Source organism: Nerophis ophidion, linkage group LG01 (assembly GCF_033978795.1).
Source record: "Nerophis ophidion isolate RoL-2023_Sa linkage group LG01, RoL_Noph_v1.0, whole genome shotgun sequence".
Lineage (NCBI taxonomy): Eukaryota > Metazoa > Chordata > Actinopteri > Syngnathiformes > Syngnathidae > Nerophis > Nerophis ophidion.
The window spans coordinates 76,343,687-76,361,615 of NC_084611.1; the positions used below are offsets into that span (position 1 = coordinate 76,343,687).

General features: G+C 38.5%; 1 protein-coding gene across 6 annotated transcripts in view; it reads right to left on the bottom strand.

The window, feature by feature from the left end:
- Positions 1-17,929, bottom strand: part of LOC133559713 (myosin-10) — a 93,098-nt gene that overhangs the window by 63,772 nt on the left and 11,397 nt on the right. For 5 of the 6 annotated variants that reach the window (XM_061911791.1, XM_061911774.1, XM_061911781.1 and 2 more), the window contains exons 2-3: positions 11,656-12,033; positions 1,579-1,735 (exon numbers count right to left, since the gene is read on the bottom strand). In XM_061911791.1, coding sequence (XP_061767775.1) covers positions 1,579-1,735; positions 11,656-12,000 — 502 coding nt within the window. In that variant the 5' untranslated portion in view covers positions 12,001-12,033. Of the gene's footprint in view, positions 1-1,578; positions 1,736-11,655; positions 12,034-15,199; positions 15,249-17,929 lie in introns of all 6 variants that reach the window. The other variant, XM_061911758.1, reaches the window with a different exon arrangement.

The following is a 17,929-nucleotide window of genomic DNA, read 5'->3' on the forward strand; positions in this document are numbered from 1 at the left end:
ACCTCATGTGTTATTTATTTTACCCCATATTTGTTCCCACAATCGCACCTTAAGTTGGAGTCTTCAATCTCGTTATATGCAAATATAATGACAATAAAGTCTATTCTGTTCTATTCTAACATGAAGCTTATATAACTTATAATACAGTATATGGACTATGGTTGTGCGATATCGACTATAAATGATATCAATTATGTAAATATGGCTGTCAATACAGCTTTTAAAACTATCGTTGCATCGTGATAATGTATGTTGATGACACATTCTAGTTGATTTGGCAGCGCCAAGCGAACCTCTTATGCAATGTCCCCCCACAGTGCAAAGCTATTTCTAAGTCAGCAATCCTCGCCTCCGTGGTGGCAGTTAAAGTATGTTTATAACAAGAATCAGCTCCAGAGGACGAAGAATAGCTGAACCCACTTACAATGAAAATTAAAAAAACAATCTTGTTTTTCATTATCTATGTACTAGCATTGTATGTCTGGGTGGGGGTCTACTTTAAAAATAATTTGTACCTTTTTAAAGATCACATTTAGTTCCCCTTATATTATTCTGCACAATAAGATGTAAGCGTGGGACGGCTAAAGTGTACATTTCTGTAACTTTCTGTGGGTGAAATATATATTTTTATTAGCATATCTGTAATTTAGTTGCAGCATGTTATGATTAATAGCTATAATATAACATTCTTAGTAAATGATAGTAGAATAAGCACACATCTGATTGAAAACTCATAGAGTAACGACCAGGCATTCCCAGTTTGTGTGGTGTTGGACTTTTTGTGTGGCATAAACGCATCAGTGGCTAAGTGCCATGAGTGTGTGTCTTGGTCCAAGTGAGAGCAAGCGGCTGCTGTTAATATGAGAGACGATAAAGAGTTGATTTTCGCCTGGTTTGTACGGCAGAAAACTACTAATTTTTCTAGATAAAAGTTTTTTACTCATGTTTTAGGTGTGGTTGCAGTCAAAATCTCAATAAAGTTATTAATAGAATTCCTGCCCTCTTTAAAACGTCTCGACAGATATTACAATAATTCAACGGTGTTGACAAACATTGTTTATCTGTTAGAGCCGCTTGTTGGCACCTGTCACTCAGTGGAATTGCAAGATCCTACAGACCAAATAGTTATGTGGTTATTTTGTTCAGAGTTACATTGGATAATATTTTGTGCGCGGCATAGATTTGTCGTGTGCAGAGGACGCGTGAGCAGTGAATAATGGAGAATGGGGGGCACTCGGGCGGAAGGCAGTCTAATCCCTGGACAAGTTGCCACCTCATTGCAGGGCCAACACAGACAGACAGCCAACCATTCACATTCACAACCACATTCACACACTAGGGCAAATTTAGAGTTGCCAATCAGTTTATTCCCAGGTGATTGTCTTTATCAGAGCAAATAGCATTAAAGACGCATTATTCCGGCAAGACCATCCTTAGACTGAACAGCCATTTTTATATAAAGCCGATGACCTCATTTTACTGGCTTTGAAATAGGCTGACAAGTTATGATCAGATAGCTCCACATCATCGACATTCAATAGGTGATCAGATGTGAATAAACTGTACTAACAGGCTTACCTTGTAGCATGCATCTGTAAGCAGACTCTGAGATGGCATAAATGTGTGGGGGCATCTCGTGCCTCTTTTTGCCCCGGTACATTTCCACAATGTTCTCCGAGTAGATGGGGAGGTTTTTGTAGGGGTTTATGACCACGCAGAAAAGCCCGGAGTATGTCTAGAAAAAAAGAAAAAAAATACAGTTAATGAGAGTATAGCATCAGAATGTAAACTCAGGAACCACCAATATATTTAGTTAATATTTTATGCTGCTTTGATATTAAAATTGGTACCTTATGCTGAGAATCGAATTTGACTGTGACTCAGCACATGAAAGTACCATATATAGAAAGATCCTGCCATTGCTGTTCAATAAATTACGGGGACTGCAGACAGAAATGCACTTTGTATCAATACTAATTAGTGTGTCTGCTTAATACTTTGATTTTTCTAACATGGGACACATCTCTTGTGACTTCTATGCATGAATGACTGGTGTGTCTACATGATGAGAACAGATGTGTATACAAACTCTTTGTTTTCACGAATTAGATGAAATCAGGACTATTCAACTCGCAAGCCTGGAGGCCAAATCTGACCTGCGAGTTTGGTTTAAAAACATGGAAAAAAACGTAACATTTTTGGAGCATATTCCGGTTGTTATACAGGTGATCTTTGACTATATCTTTTTTTGCAGTGGGTCCCTAAAAACAGCAGATTCTAAAGTGTATACCAAATAAGACTAATAGTGAAGAGAGAAGTCCAGCCCCGTAGTCCTTAGTTCTCTGGAATTGTGGCACCCTCCGAAATTATGCTGAATAGCCCTGGCTTAAAGCAAGCCATACACGAAGGAAACATGAAATGTAACTATGTGTTCACGACACTAAAACAGTCTTGTTGTTAACTGAAAATGACAATGTCTTACATAGCTCAAGGTTTCACACACATTCATTTATTTGTGACGGCCCGCCACGAAAGAATTACGGCCGCCACAAAAAAAAATAAAAATAAAATAAAGTTGTTGTTTTTTTTTCCGGCTTTTGACTCGCTCGACCGCTCTCATAAAAGCAATGGGACTCTGTCTGTGAACGGAGCTTGTAGTTACATATTATATAAATATGTAAATAGTATATAAATATGTATATAAATATGTACATAAAGTGTTGTAATTATATTCCAACTCCGCGTTCTTCTTGGTCATCGCCACCACCGCTGCCTCAGCCCCCACCCCCCGCCGCCCAACCACACCACCACAAATAGATGCCTGACCTGTGGGAAACACTGATAGCTATTGTATTTGCTTTGATACTGCCAATCCTTTTTGCAACATTGTGATGGCAAAAAATGTACACTGTCCTAATGTTCTTATTACCATCTCTGAGGAGCATTGTGGACAGATATCTGAACAAGTAACTGCAGTAAATTCTGCACTTTTGTTTCTACACCATAAAACCCTTACACATGTAATGTGTCATGAAATGCATGCACAATATATGCTCTTTTTGAGATCTCCAGATGGCTACCCACACCCCCATCCTTTTAATGTCTTCAATGTGTATAGATGATTTTGTGCTGTGCTACTAGTCCATCCATCCATTAATTTTCTACCGCTTGTCCATTTTGGGATTACGGGATGTGCTGGAGCCTATCTCAGCTGCATTCGTGCGGAAGGCGGGGTACACCCTGGACAAGTCGCCACCTCACCGCAGCTGTGCTACTAGTAATGTTCTGATTTTCTATTTACCACCTGAAATATAAAAGGACACTTCATCTGGCATTGACTAAAATTCTCCTCCACTTTGCTATTTGTGTTGTGTGCCACAGTAACCCCTTCCTGGACCCCCTATGGTGGGCACAGCGCCAGACAGATCACTGCTACTGATCCAGCCTGGGCTCCGAGAAGTGAGTAGACTGGAATGGCTCAGCTAGCTGCCCTTGACAGTGGGACCCCAAGTATTTGTGGGATTAGTTGGGCTCTTAAAGAGGAGCTGCACTTTTTGGGAATATCCCTATCATTTATAATCCCTATGTAAGACAAGAATACATATGTCTTTCTTTATTTACGTATTCTAATTTGTATTATACGGCAAGTATAAAAATGGATAAAAATGCATCAAATGGGAGTAATCTATTGCGCCTATAAATCGCTCTAAAAAAACATCCAAAAATCACCAACAATACTCCATTCATATGTAGTAACCTACGTATTAACTAAGTATTAGCAATATTGTTATAAGCGCTACAAAAGGATCTACTTTTAGCTGCGGCGATCACAGAGAGGTAACTAGCTTATGCAGTTCTTGAAATACTAAGCCAGTGAGTTGCTGCATTGCCTCTGATTTGGTAAAATGTAATTTTGGATTATCAATAATGCGTCTCACTTGTATGTTGTGGCCATAAACCGAAAGTAGGCCTGTGCGATATACCGGTATTATACTTAATATCGGTATATTTTAGAAAGCGGTTTATATTTGAGACACAACCGCCATACCAATATCTTTTGATATGCCTTTGTTACGGCTGTTTGTGCTTCTCTGCGCATGGAGGGTGAAGCACAGGGCATCCTCTTTGGCTCACACAGCCCCTTGCATGTTTTTGGAGTAGTCTCTCTGACGCACTATGACGCGCAATGACGTGCTGTGCATCATACTTTTTATTTATTGTTTAAAATGTCAACGCCCTGACAACTTTTCGACTCCGGAGTAAGCAGTGCTTTGGTCAGGGACTGCCTTTGGCTTTTGGTGAGTGACTACATCTTTAATTAACACAGAAACCAATTTGCTTGAGAACAAATATCTCTCCGTGTAGCGACTTTATCAATAATCTCATTTGTTGATGTTGTTCACTTCTGTTAACGACTTAGCACAGATGCTAACCAGAGCGCCTCCTTGCTGCTTGCACCGTGTGTCAAATATTTAACTACAGTTCGGTTTAAAAGTGCTTCTATCATTAGCCTGTACAGATTAAGCTACTGTAGTACAGTGGCTGGGTGCCTGAAAAGTAGTTTTAAAATGAGCAGCCAGCGGCTTTCCCCGCAGTGAGCAAGTAGAAGCTCCATCTAACATGCGCACAAGTGGGAGGATATAAACATAACAGAATGAACAACAATTGCTTTGATGTAGTAACGACTATCTTATTACTTTTAAAATAATTAAACAACACATTACATTACTACTTACAACAAAAATAATCTGAGAGCTCGCATCACTGGTTATCTAGCCATAAAACACAAGTACTTTGACATTTTTTTTCAATATAACGGTATCAAAACAAAAATTACTGCAGTATCAGTTTTGAGCCATATCGCCCAGCCCTAACCGAGAGGTTGGTTAACTTTGACTAAGAGAAAGACACGAAAAGGCGCTCGTGTGAGGCCACCTTGTTTTTCCTTGTTTTTATTTTTCTGAGTATTATGATTAATTGTTGATCTAAATGGGAAGATATAAATATCCCATCAGTCGGCATACCAGTGAAAGCAGAAATCGCACAGTAAGTGATTGCTTTATTATGTTCGTATTTTGTACTTCTTGTTTAGCACTTAGCAATGCTGTTACTTGATAAATCTGCTTATCATCCAGCTTCTAAAACTTGTAGCTCAGCATCTGTATGTTCAGATGCTGAATATATGTATATTAAGGCTAAAAATATAAGGTTCTGGTTCATTATTTGTCCCAAAGTAGTCATTGGCTCTCACAAAGTCAGCCATGATTAATAATAGTTATTGTTGTTGAAGGTAAAAGCGAACCTTGTGATGCGTCTGTAAAATGAACGTGCCACTGTATGCTTAAAAGGAGTAAAATACATTAATATTACACATTACTATGACTGTGCCTGTTACTACATTACATATATACTTACAGCATAAAATTGATGGAAGTTTTTTAGAGCCCTTTATAGGCAGAATAGAACAAATCCTATTACCTCCATTAAAAGCTGACTTTTAGGTGCCATATGTAATAAATTAACATCAAGTCATCATTAAATGGCCCTGATATGTCAAAAGGCATTAATAAATCATGTTATTTTCGAATACCTTTATAACTGATAACGGTAGTTCAGTCGGGATATTCTCATTTCAAAATTAGATTTACAGCCCCGAAATATTGTTATTGTTTTCATTTCGATGTACCGCCCTCCACCGTTTGACCAATTAGAAAGTCTGTGACTGTGTCACATCTAGGTTGCCCGTTACGCACCACCCTCTTCGTCGAGCTACTGCCACCGGTAAAGTTACTAAACATGTCAGAACTTAGTAAATCTAAAAGGCGTTTTTTCGATTCTCAAGTTATTCAGGACTAAGCCAGGAACAAAACGAGGATTTGTATCAGGGAAAGATGGAGAGGATCGAAGGCGTAGAAGATTTTTTCATCTGATGTCAAACTTGCTAATTTCCTTCTTGACAGGTAAATCAGGCATTTACGTTTTCCTATTACTTGTAATAAAATGGAAATGGACATTTTGAATGTAAACTATATTGTCCAATACAGTCTTTGATCTTGTCTAACAAAGCTAGTATGTTCGCGCAACGAATGCTTAGGAGTGAAGCACCATCACACTAGTGTAGTTTAGCATGCTCGCTCGGTCAATGCCTGTTAGCCTGTATGTCGATGTGTCATCCAACTGACAGGGCATTTGAGGGCAACATATCTTTAAAAAAAATAAAACCTATGTGGATATGGGTAGTGTCAGTTCCTATTTCGTTCTCAATATGCTGATACACTGAGAAATGTGTTCCTACATTAGCACGGCTAATTGCGGTTTCTGGTACTGTATGTGCATCAAACACATGGGGTAGTATTTGCTTGGCACAATATAATGCATTACATTAAATGATTTTGTACTGTGTATTGACATGATGGTAGGCTATAAGATTTATGCATAACATGTTTTTTGCATAACATGGGTTGGCTCATAGAATCATCACACTCTGCACTGAAAGATGGTGGGCGTACATGGAAGAGAATGCAGTGCGTCAGGTTGGATGCAACAAGGAGTTATGCTGAACGAAATGTGGCGGGGATTTTTACTGTTGGCCTTGGCCTGCCATCAAAGTAGGCCAATGCGATGTATTATATATTATATAATATTATATATGATTATTTTGATGGTGGTCCATGTGGTCAAACAAGACATTTTAGCATGGTAATGCCAACAATCTGTCCTGACTCTTGACGAAAATATTGCTGGGTAACTTAACAAATACATTTGGCTAATCGACATCAGTAAAATGTGTCATAATTACTTAGAAAACAATCTTGCAAGAAGCATAAATAAGAGAAACCTACAGCGTAGGACTTGTCGATTGCCATTTGAAGTTCTTTAAAGTAGGATTCGGATTTTGCTGCGTATCTGGCAACCTCAGTGATAGATAGTGGGGGGGACTACATAATTTTGACCATGATTGCAGTACCATTTCTGGCCCCATTACTACATATGGCACCTTTAAGAATATAGTTAGTAAAAAGAAAAAACATGCGTTCTTGTCTCACATAAGGATTGTGAATGATTGTCAAAATTCCAATAAAAGTGCACAAATTGGATGCGTAGAACAGCAACCGGCACTGATACCAGCCAGACATATTTTCTACCTAAAATGTTACTGGATCTAATCATTTGTTGGCATAGCTCAGTTGGTAGAGCGGCCATGCCAGCAACTTGAGGATTGCAGGTTCGATTCCCGCTTCCGCCATCCTAGTCACTGCCATTGTGTCTTTGGGCAAGACACATTACCCACCTGCTCCCAGTGCCACCCACACTGGTTTAAATGTAACTTAGATATTGGGTTTCACTATCTAAAGCGCTTTGAGTCACTCGAGAAAAGCGCTATATAAATATAATTCACTTCACACTGTTAAGACCATTTTAAAACCCTTTGGGCATTATGCATATTTTGTCCTCATCAGTTGTCGTCGTAATGAAAAAAACTGTGGTTGAAAGAGGAGAATTTGGACACAGTTTTAAAGGTTGCTAGCACTTTGGAAATGTACAAATAAATGTCTGTGAACCAAGCAGTGCTTAGCAACAGGAGCGCAGCTTTCTCAATGGGCTAGAAGAGACATTTCCTCCTCAGTTCATGACGCAATGTGCCTCATTCAAAGATAGAAGAACTAATACTAATAAATCTGTGCTCGAATTTCTACAGCAACAAAGTTGAGCCAGTTAATCCCAGCTCATGCCAAGTTATTTGCCATTTTTGAATGCCAAACGAGTCAGCTACATTCCACTTCTATTTTATAATGCAGTCACAGTAGTGCAGAACGAAATGCTCCCTTAAGTGTGAAACTCAGAGCTTGTGCCTTATTCCAGTGCCTCAGGAGGCCCACCACCTCTGTGCCTGGACTATTCTAAGAATGTATGGCACTAAGTGGGTCATCATCACAGGGGAAAATAATGTAGGACTTAATAGCAAACAAATTGAAAGCGGAATCCAAGGAGCCTTTTGAAGAGCTGGTATGCTACAAATAGGATGAACAGTAGTATACTGCACATTTCAAGATTAGTAATAATAACCAGAAATATTAGTCGGAGCTGGAGGCATTACAAATTTGGCAGGGTTTCCCCTTAATGTAACGGAATGTGGGAAATTAATTGAAGCCACACCTTCATTTTTTTATTTTGTTTTACGTGTAAATAAAATAAAGTAATATATGTATTGTAGCCTCCAGAAGAAGTCAAGACTACTTGTAACTTTTATTGCCAATGTTTTGCTTTTTGTCTCCGTACTTCCCCAGGCACAGAACATTTCATTCACTGTCATTCTTCACCAATTCACTTTCAGGCATGGACGGTGTGTTTGCGATCATGGGAAAAATAAACATCAAATCAAAACCAAACAAACATAAAACATAAAACTAATATGGAACGTGACCACACAAACATAAAATATATAAGTAAAATGGAACTTGACCTAAAATAACTGGTCTAATATGCCCTTTAACCCCAGATTTCCATGAGATGGTTGGTTTCCACCACTGGTGCCCAGCGCACGGGCACGAACACGGCTCCACCAGTGCTGAGCCCTTATTTTTTCTGGCCGCCAGAGCACAGTGGATCAATTGAGCAAAAATCAGCTTGTGTGGGGCAAAAAGTCACGCACAAACACAAAATAAATTACTTGGTTTATTTTCAAAATAAAATACTACAAAATTATTGTTTACACCTCAAAACGTCCTAATGGAAAGAGACAGAACTGAAGTCAACATGTTTTTTAGACTCCATAGATGAGAGGAGATACTAAATTTGAAGGTGCAAAATCCTAAAATCATCTTACAGGCATTACTTGGACAGCGACTTTGGGGGCCCGCGTGAACTACAACCTAACACGGGGGGAGGAGAAGCACAGGACTGGTTAGCGGGAGGTAAATGAGAAGTGTGTGTCGTAGCTCGCCACCTTCAAATACAATAATAAAGTAATTGTTCTGCAAGGCACAGCAGTCATATTTTCCACGAGTCAAGTCAAGTTACAGACACCCACTGGTGGGTATTGAAAGACAGGGAAGCACGCAGGCCGTATCAGCAGTTACAAATCTCATGGAAGTCCCAAAAACAGAAGAGCTTTCCATCCATCCATCCATTTTCTACCGCCTATTCCCTTTTGGGGTCGCGGGGGGCGCTGGCGCCTATCTCAGCTACAGTCGGGCGGAAGGCGGGGTACACCCTGGACAAGTCGCCACCTCATCGCAGGGCCAACACAGATAAACAGACAACATTCACACTCACATTCACACACTAGGGCCAATTTTAGTGTTGCCAATCAACCTATCCCCAGGTGCATGTCTTTGGAGGTGGGAGGAAGCCGGAGTACCCGGAGGGAACCCAAGCATTCACGGGGAGAACATGCACACTCCACACAGAAAGATCCCGAGCCTGGATTTGAACCCAGGACTGCAGGACCTTCGTATTGTGAGGCAGACGCACTAACCCCTCTTCCACCGTGAAGCCCATAAGAGCTTTCATGATCTCTTATTACAATTATTATTTTTTTTTTTTGTATTTTGTTTTAATTTTCTGTCCAGCTCTCGTATTTTTATTTCCACTTCCTGTTTGCCTCCTTTTGGTCTGAGTGCTGGCTCCCACAGCTGTCCCTAATCAGGACACACCTGTCCCTTGTTGACAATCAGAAAGCCTCTTGAGCCAATAGGACGGGGTTTGCATAATTTTTGTGATTTTTTTTTACCATGTTGCATATGATTCTTGTGACTGTTTGGACTTTTTCTGGACTTCCCTGCTGCACTATTTTTTGTTATTTAATACATACATTTTACCTTCACTTTGCCTGACGACACGGCATTCTGGGGTCTAAACCAACACCACCCACATTGAAACGTAAAAAGAGGACAACAAGGTACTCATAAGCCTTCTGCTGAGTGACAGCTAATGCTAGCTGAAAATCAACTGGTTCGGCGCTATATGCGTTGTTATTAGTAAAATTAAAGGAAAACTGCACTTTTTTGGAATTTGCCAATTATTCACAACCCCTACATAAAACAAGAACATACATGTTTTTAATTTTTTAATGCCTTTTTAGTCGTTAAATACAGCAAGGACGAGGTGGCTAACAATGCAGCTAATGACAGTAAACTAATCTGCCCATACAATTGGAAAGTATTCACAGCGCCTCACTTTTTCCACATTTTGTTGTATATGTATTATATAACAAAGTATTGAACATGGTCTGTGAATACTTATCTACTGTACATGTAGATAAGTATAAGTATTTTATTTTTGTATTGAATCATACCGCTCATTTGTATAGTTGAAGGTTGTGGCCATAAACCAAGAAGTTGGTCAACTTTGACATTCAAACTATACCCGAAAATAACGAGAACGACACGAAAAGACGTTCATTTGAGGACACTTCTTTTTTTAAAAACCTGCGTGAGGATTATAAATAATTCTTCATCGAAACGGGAAGAAAAGAACATCCCATCTGTCGGCATCCGACTGACAGTACACATTGTACAGTAAGTGATTGTTTTATTATGCACACATTGTACAGTAAGTGATTGTTGATTGCTGCTGAATGATGTTTAGTGTTTCAATAAAGCTGGATCTGTTTAGCATACTGCATCTAAAATATGTTGCTCATCTTCCTTACATTCAGGATCAAAGATATGAGGTTGTGGATAGTCATTTTTCCTAAAGTAATCGTTGTTGGCTTTCTGCCATGAGTAGTAGTTGTTTTGTTGTTGGAAGGAAAAGCAAACTCTGCGATGCCTCTGTGAAATTAATACACTCCCGTATGCTTAAAATGAACAAAATGCGTAAATAATACATGTTATTTTGAATGAACCTGTTACTACATTACGTATTTATTTACAACGTGTATATAAAAATATGATGGAGCGCTTTATAGGCAAAAAAAGGAGAGTCCCTTTGGCTCTATTGTAAGCTGACTCTTGCTGGAGTCTATTTACAATTTAAAATGCATAAAAAAAATAAAAAAATATGTGTTATTTTCTTACATAATGATTGACAAACTTAAAAAGGTGCATTTCCCCTTCAAGTTAATGTATTTTACTTATTTATTTTTTACCATTATGTGAAATGTAAAAAATATATACAAAGAAAATGCACCCAACACGCATTATACCTTGATCACCTGTTTGTAAGATTAGAGGAGATTGATTTATTGTTACACTTTCATATGGAAAGAATTGCTTATAATTCCAAACAAATTGGAAGTCCACCAGCATTCTAAACAGACTGTTTGACTCGAAAAGTACCTTTTAATAGGCTTTTGGTGGGAGGAATTGCACACTTCTATTTTTTTGTGTAACCTCCCACATCAGGGTTTCATTAAAATTCAGAAGAAAAAAAAACAAAGTGAAAGAGTGAGTCACAGTAAAGAGAGAAAGAAAATGTAGGCATTTATCAAGCAGGGAGGGCCTTGTGGGAAGCTGATATCTGGTTATACTGTAGATCTTTTTGGAGATTTGCCAAATTCCGTTAAAGGGAGTTAAAGGTTGTGATGACCTGGGCAGAGACTGAGAGGTTTAATGGGCTTCCCCTTAATCAACCTTGTAGAGTTTTCTTAAATAAAAACATTTAACATATATTAACTAACTTCTTGTGAGATGATGAATGAAAAGTACTTACGTAAATGAGTCCTGAGTAGTAGCGGTCTTTGAGGTTGTGAAGTACAGAGGCTTCATTCAGGCAGGTGAGCTCGGCCATGTCCTCCACCTTGCTGAACTTGGGTGGATTCATCTTCTGGATGTCGTCCTTGTTGACCGCTGCCTTCTTCCCATTCTCGGCCAGCTCCACCAACACATTGTCTCCACGCTCCTCGCGAACGCTTGCTGCTTCAAAGCCATGCCGTTCTGACGGGATCCATACCAGCCTCTTGGCAGTCCAGTCCGCCTGCGAGGCCGGGTTATAGACCACGGCGCGGTCCACAAAGAGGTAGCGCTCCGGCTCCTCCAGCCCGCTCCTCTGTGACATGATGGGTACCAGGAGTAGCACGCACTAGGCCACCTGCAACCAAGCCAAAGAGTATCATGTTTAGAAGAAAAACAATTATTTATATTTAGAAAGCATAAAATGAAAAAACACAATGACTCAACTGTCCTTATTGATTGATTGATTGATACTTTTATTAGTAGATTGCACAGTACAGTACATATTCCGTACAATTGACCACTAAATGGTAACACCCGAATAAGTTTTTCAACTTGTTTAAGTCAGGGTCCACGTTAATCAATTCATAGGGGACGCTGTTAGGATTAAGTCACAAGCTCATTTTTCTATGGCGGAATATTTACAAAAACTCATTGTAAGACACAAATACTGGAAAAATCTAATAATAAGACTTGGTTGGATTTGCCCGTAATCTTTCACAACTAATTGAAACTCTTTGATGATATTAATCAGCATTTCATGGACTAACAAACTCAATTGAGGGAAAACTCAAATAGCCCGACATCCTGTCAGGGTCATGAGGAAGTTGGAGTCTACCCCAGATGATTGTAAGTGATAAGGCAGTCTCCATTCCAGTCAATCACAGCAACATGACAACATTCACACCTACAGTCATTGATTGATTGAAGATCAATCCAATGTTGATTTCACATAGTGTAACACTATATCACGACTATTCGTATTGCCGATCAGGGTTTTATGCTGCCGATTCTGATACCGAACATCCGTTAGTGAGCAAGGCCGATAGCAATCACATGTATTAACCGTGCATTTTTTATTTATTTATGGTGAATTTGACAGTGTAACAATTTGTAACACAATTTTTAAACTAGTTCTTTCCTTTTTCTTTTTTGTCACATACAATTGTTTGAGCAAAACTAAGTAAATAGTACACAATAACTAGATGTGGGAATCTTTGGGCACCTCGCGATTTGATTGCAATTCAGGAGCTACAATTCGATTACAAATCAATTATTTGTGCATCTTTTATTTATGTACATTGATGCAGTTTTGCATTTCTTTTTGTTTCGCTTAATAAGCGTTTATCACATGCAACTTAAAAAAAATATTAATTTGGAATAAGAAACACATGTATTCTCACGTTTATTAAATTAATAAAAATGTGTGCAAAAAAGGACCGCAAGCCTTGGTATCGACACCACCAATTTATGGATCGATTCGCCCTCCTCTTACGTGTCGTTGCTGTAATAATATTGTCCAGAGACTCTTAGTCAGTGGTTCCCAAACTACGGCCCCCCAGCGTTCGAGATTTGGCCCGCGGGAAGTCCCAAGTTAAAATTTTGTATTTTTTTAATTTGTCCATTCTAATCCATTTTCTACCGCGTGTTGCTTGTTACCCTCAGTCTCCTAGCCGCTCAGGCAAATCACATTGTCTAAAAATGCATTTTCCAATCGATGACGTGTTATCATATATATATATATCCATCCATCCATTTTCTACCGCTTATCCCTTTTGGGGTTGCGAGGTGCCTATCTCAGCTACAATCGGGCGGAAGGCGGTGTACACCCTGGACAAGTCGCCACCACATCGCAGGGCCAACTTTCACACTCACATTCACACACTAGGGCCAATTTAGTGCTGCCAATCAACCTATCCCCAGGAGCATGTCTTTGAAGGTGGGAGGAAGCCGGAGTACCCGGAGGGAACCCACGCAGTCACGGGAAGGACATGCAAACTCCACACAGAAAGATGCCGAGCCCGGGATTGAACCCAGGACTACTAATTACCTTCTAATGTGAGGCAGACCGTGCTGCCCATATATATATATATGTATAAAGAGCCCGGCCCCCGGCCAAATTATTCTAACCCAATGTGGCCCCCGGGTCAAAAAGTTTGGGGACCCCTGCTCTTAATAATCTATATGGTAATTTCCTGTTTATAGCTGCTTACTTTCTGCTGTAAAATATTTCCATCTATACTTCCTAAACTTTGTGAAGCACTAACTTGTGTTAGTTCTTGCAAGCTTAGCAACTAGCTTAGCGATTAGTATACCTGTTTGCTCTTACTCGGTTTGTTACATGTTTAGCCTCGTCCTTCATTTATAATTATACAAAATAATGATACTTAAGATAGTAAAAAAATACAGGTTTCTTGCTGCAATGTAGGTAATTAGGGATGTCCTATAATATCATGTGACACAGCATTTTGTTAATGTTTGATTAAATAAATGATAAATGGGTTGTACTTGTATAGCGCTTTTCTACCTTCAAGGTACTCAAAGCGCTTTGACACTACTTCCACATTTGATTGTGTATAGTTAATTCCTATACGGCATATTTCGGCTGAAAACACTTAATGGATCTGTCCCGAAAAAGCATCTACGTGTACATATGAATGTACATAACTTTTAAAACAAATTAAAATACAAACAAACAAACAAAAACTTCCTATATCAAAATGTAAAAATTGAGATAAATGCATCATGTAATGACAAAAAGCTGAAAAGTTGATATTATTAAAGAATTTTAAATATATATATATATATTTGTCTTTACATATATGGATAACGTTTATCTATAGCCTTTTTATTAGACATTACAAATTACATGATGGTATTATGTTCACACCCTGACACTGCTTTACCTAACAATCATTAATCATGATTTCAATGTTTAAAACAATAATCTTAATTATTATTTATATATGCTGCCTCGAAAGAAAATAACGTTTGCCTCGGTGCCCTTCTAACTTACCTTGGTGCCCTATAATATGAGCCCTCCTTTAAGGCAACACTTGCCTTGACCTTAAAATGTAAAAATTTGAGGCCTGAAACACCCCATTTTGGCTCATTATGTAAATAATTCCAAACAATCTAAAGAATACTTTATGATCAATTAGGCCCTTATTTTCACCTCGCTAGATTTCCATAATTATATTACATAAAAATATACTGTATGGGGTTTGCATCACACAGTGTACAATTTCTGATAAATTTTCATGAACTGTAAGAATAGCTAATCTACTCAGCTGAACGGATAAAGGCATTTTGTGGAGACGTGACTGAAATTCAGGTGGGAGGAAAACACATACCGAATCAATCATGTCTATAACTCGAACTGTACAAATGTGGGAGAGGCACCTGCTACACCACTGAATAAAACAAAAATAGCATTATTTTCCCAAAACACATACAATGAACTAGCTTGTTTGCTTAACAAATATGTAATACTACAGGAGATACAGTACATTTCTCACACAGACCTGAAAGACCTTACACCTCCATACGGCCCACGTACGATGCAACTTAACCCTTTGAGGAGTTAAAAGAAAAGACAAATGATTATCAATGTAGACAAATATATAGGTTTTAATTTTCTCTTACTCATAATCATGTGTCTATCTTCCTTGATACAGACACAACCTCTGTTAATGATCCTGTTAATGATGAATGTGCAACATTTTTTCAAGTGTGATGAACTAAAAGACGTCAAGTGTGTGTACAGCTTGTAGGGTAACAGCCTCCCCCATGTATCGATCCAGCAAGTAGGCTGGTTTGCTGTTAACGTTAGCTCGCTCGCTTTGGCTGTTGCTAATGTTTCAGCAAGGAGCAGAAGAAAATACAGTCGGCTGTCGATCCTGTCTTTACTGAAGACAAATGTTTGGGCACATAGCACACTTCGATTTCTACATTTGGCCTGACATATTTTATGTGCAAAATAAATATTTAGTACTTGGGGGAAAGTAGGGCTGGGCGATATGGCCTTTTTTTTAATATCTTAATATTTTTAGGCCATATCGCGATACACAATATATATCTCGATATTTTGCCTTAGCCTTGAATTAACACTTGATACGTATAATTCCACCAGAATGATGATTCTATGTGTCTACATTAAAACATTCTTGTTCATACTGCATTAATATAAGCTCATTTTAAACTTTCATGCAGAGAATGAAATCACAACTAAGTCAATTGACCAAAAAGGCCATATCGCCCAGCCCTACATTGAAATATCACTTTTTAACACGTGTGCATGAATAAAAGTTAAAAAAATAAATACAATATGTATTTATATACATATATATATATACATACATATACATATATATATACATATATATATATATATATATATATATATATATATACACACACACACACACACACACAGGTGCTGGTCATGTTATTAGAATATCATGAAAAAGTTGATTTATTTCATTAATTCCATTTAGAAAGTCAAACTTGTAGAATGTATACATTCATTCCTAACAGACTGATACATTTCAAGTGTTTTTTGCCAAAAAGGAGATGATTATAGCTGACAACCAATGAAAACTCTAAATTCAACATCCCAGAAAATTAGAATATGGTGAAAAGGTCAGATATTGAAGACACCTGGTGCCACACTCTAATTAGCTAACTAACTCAAAACACCTGGAAAAGCCTTTAAATGGTCTCTCGTTTTGATTCTGTATGACACACAATCATGGGGAAGACTGCTGACTTGACAACTGTCCAAAAGATGACCATTGATACTTTAAAGAAGGAGGGCAAGACACAAAAAGGTCATTTGCAAAGAGGTTGGATGTTCCCAGAGCTCTGTGTCCAAGCACATTAGTAGAGAAGCGAAGGGAAGACAAAGATGTGGTAGAAAAAAGTGTACAAGCAAGAGGGATAACCGCGCCCTGGAGAGGATTGTCAAACAAAACCGATTCAAAAATGTGGAGGAGATCCACAAAGAGTGGACTGCAGCTGGAGTCAGTGCTTCAAGAACCACCACGCACCGACGTATGCAAGGTATGGGCTTCAGCTGTCGCATTCCTTGTGTAAAGCCACTCGGTAATGGTCTGGGGTGCCATGTCATCTGCTGGTGTTGGTCCACTGTGTTTCCTGAGGTCTAGGGTCAATGCAGCAGTCTGTCTACCAGGAAGTTTTAGAACACTTTATGCCGCCTGCCGCGGACCAATTTTATGGAGGTGAAGATTTCATTTTCCAACAGTGCCAAATCTACCAGTACGTGGTTTAAGGACCATGGTATCCCTGTTCTTGATTGGCCTGCAAACTCACCTGACCTTAACCCCATAGAAAACCTATGGGGTATTGTGAAGCGGAAGATGCGAGATGCCAGACCCAACAATGCTGAAGAGCTGAAGGCCACTATTAAAGCAACCTGGGCTCTCATAACACCTGAGGACTGCAACAGACTGGTCGACTCCATGCCACGCCGTATTGCTGCAGCAATTCAGGCAAAAGGAGCTATAACTAAGTATTGATTGCCGTACATGCTGAAACTTTCCATGTTCATACTTTTCAGTTGGCCCACATTTCTAAAAAATATTTTTTGGTACTAGTCGTAACTAATATTCGAATTTTCTGAGATACTGCATTTGGGATTTTCAGTAATTGTCACTACTAATCATCAAAATTTAAAGAAATAAACATTTCAAATATATCACTATGTGTGTAATGAATTGATATAATATGTAAGTTTCACGTTCTTAATATAATTACTGAAATAAATCAACTTTTTTATGATATTCTAATAATATGAACAGCACCTGTATTTATAAAACCTTAGACCAAATTATAACTTAAAACTTTTGTATGCACATTTAAACAACATCCATCCATCCATTTTCTACCGCTTATTCCCCTTTGGGGTTGCGGGGGGCGCTGGCGCCTATCTCAGCTACCTTTATCAGATCAGTCTGTAGAATTAAATTATGTAATGAATTATGCAAATAAGTCAAACAATGTACTAACATGATCCATGTTAAGAAAGTGTTCAAACTACAAAGTACAAGGAAGACAAATTGAGATGAACATCATTAACTTATTGAAAATAAGATTTTATTCATCTAATTTAGTGAATCATAACTGACTTAACTTTGTTTTTTTTCTTTGTCATGAAAAAGGGACGTTTTTGTCATGAAAAAGGAAGGTTTTTGTGGTATGTGCACTAATTGTAAGTGTATATTGTGTTTTTTTAC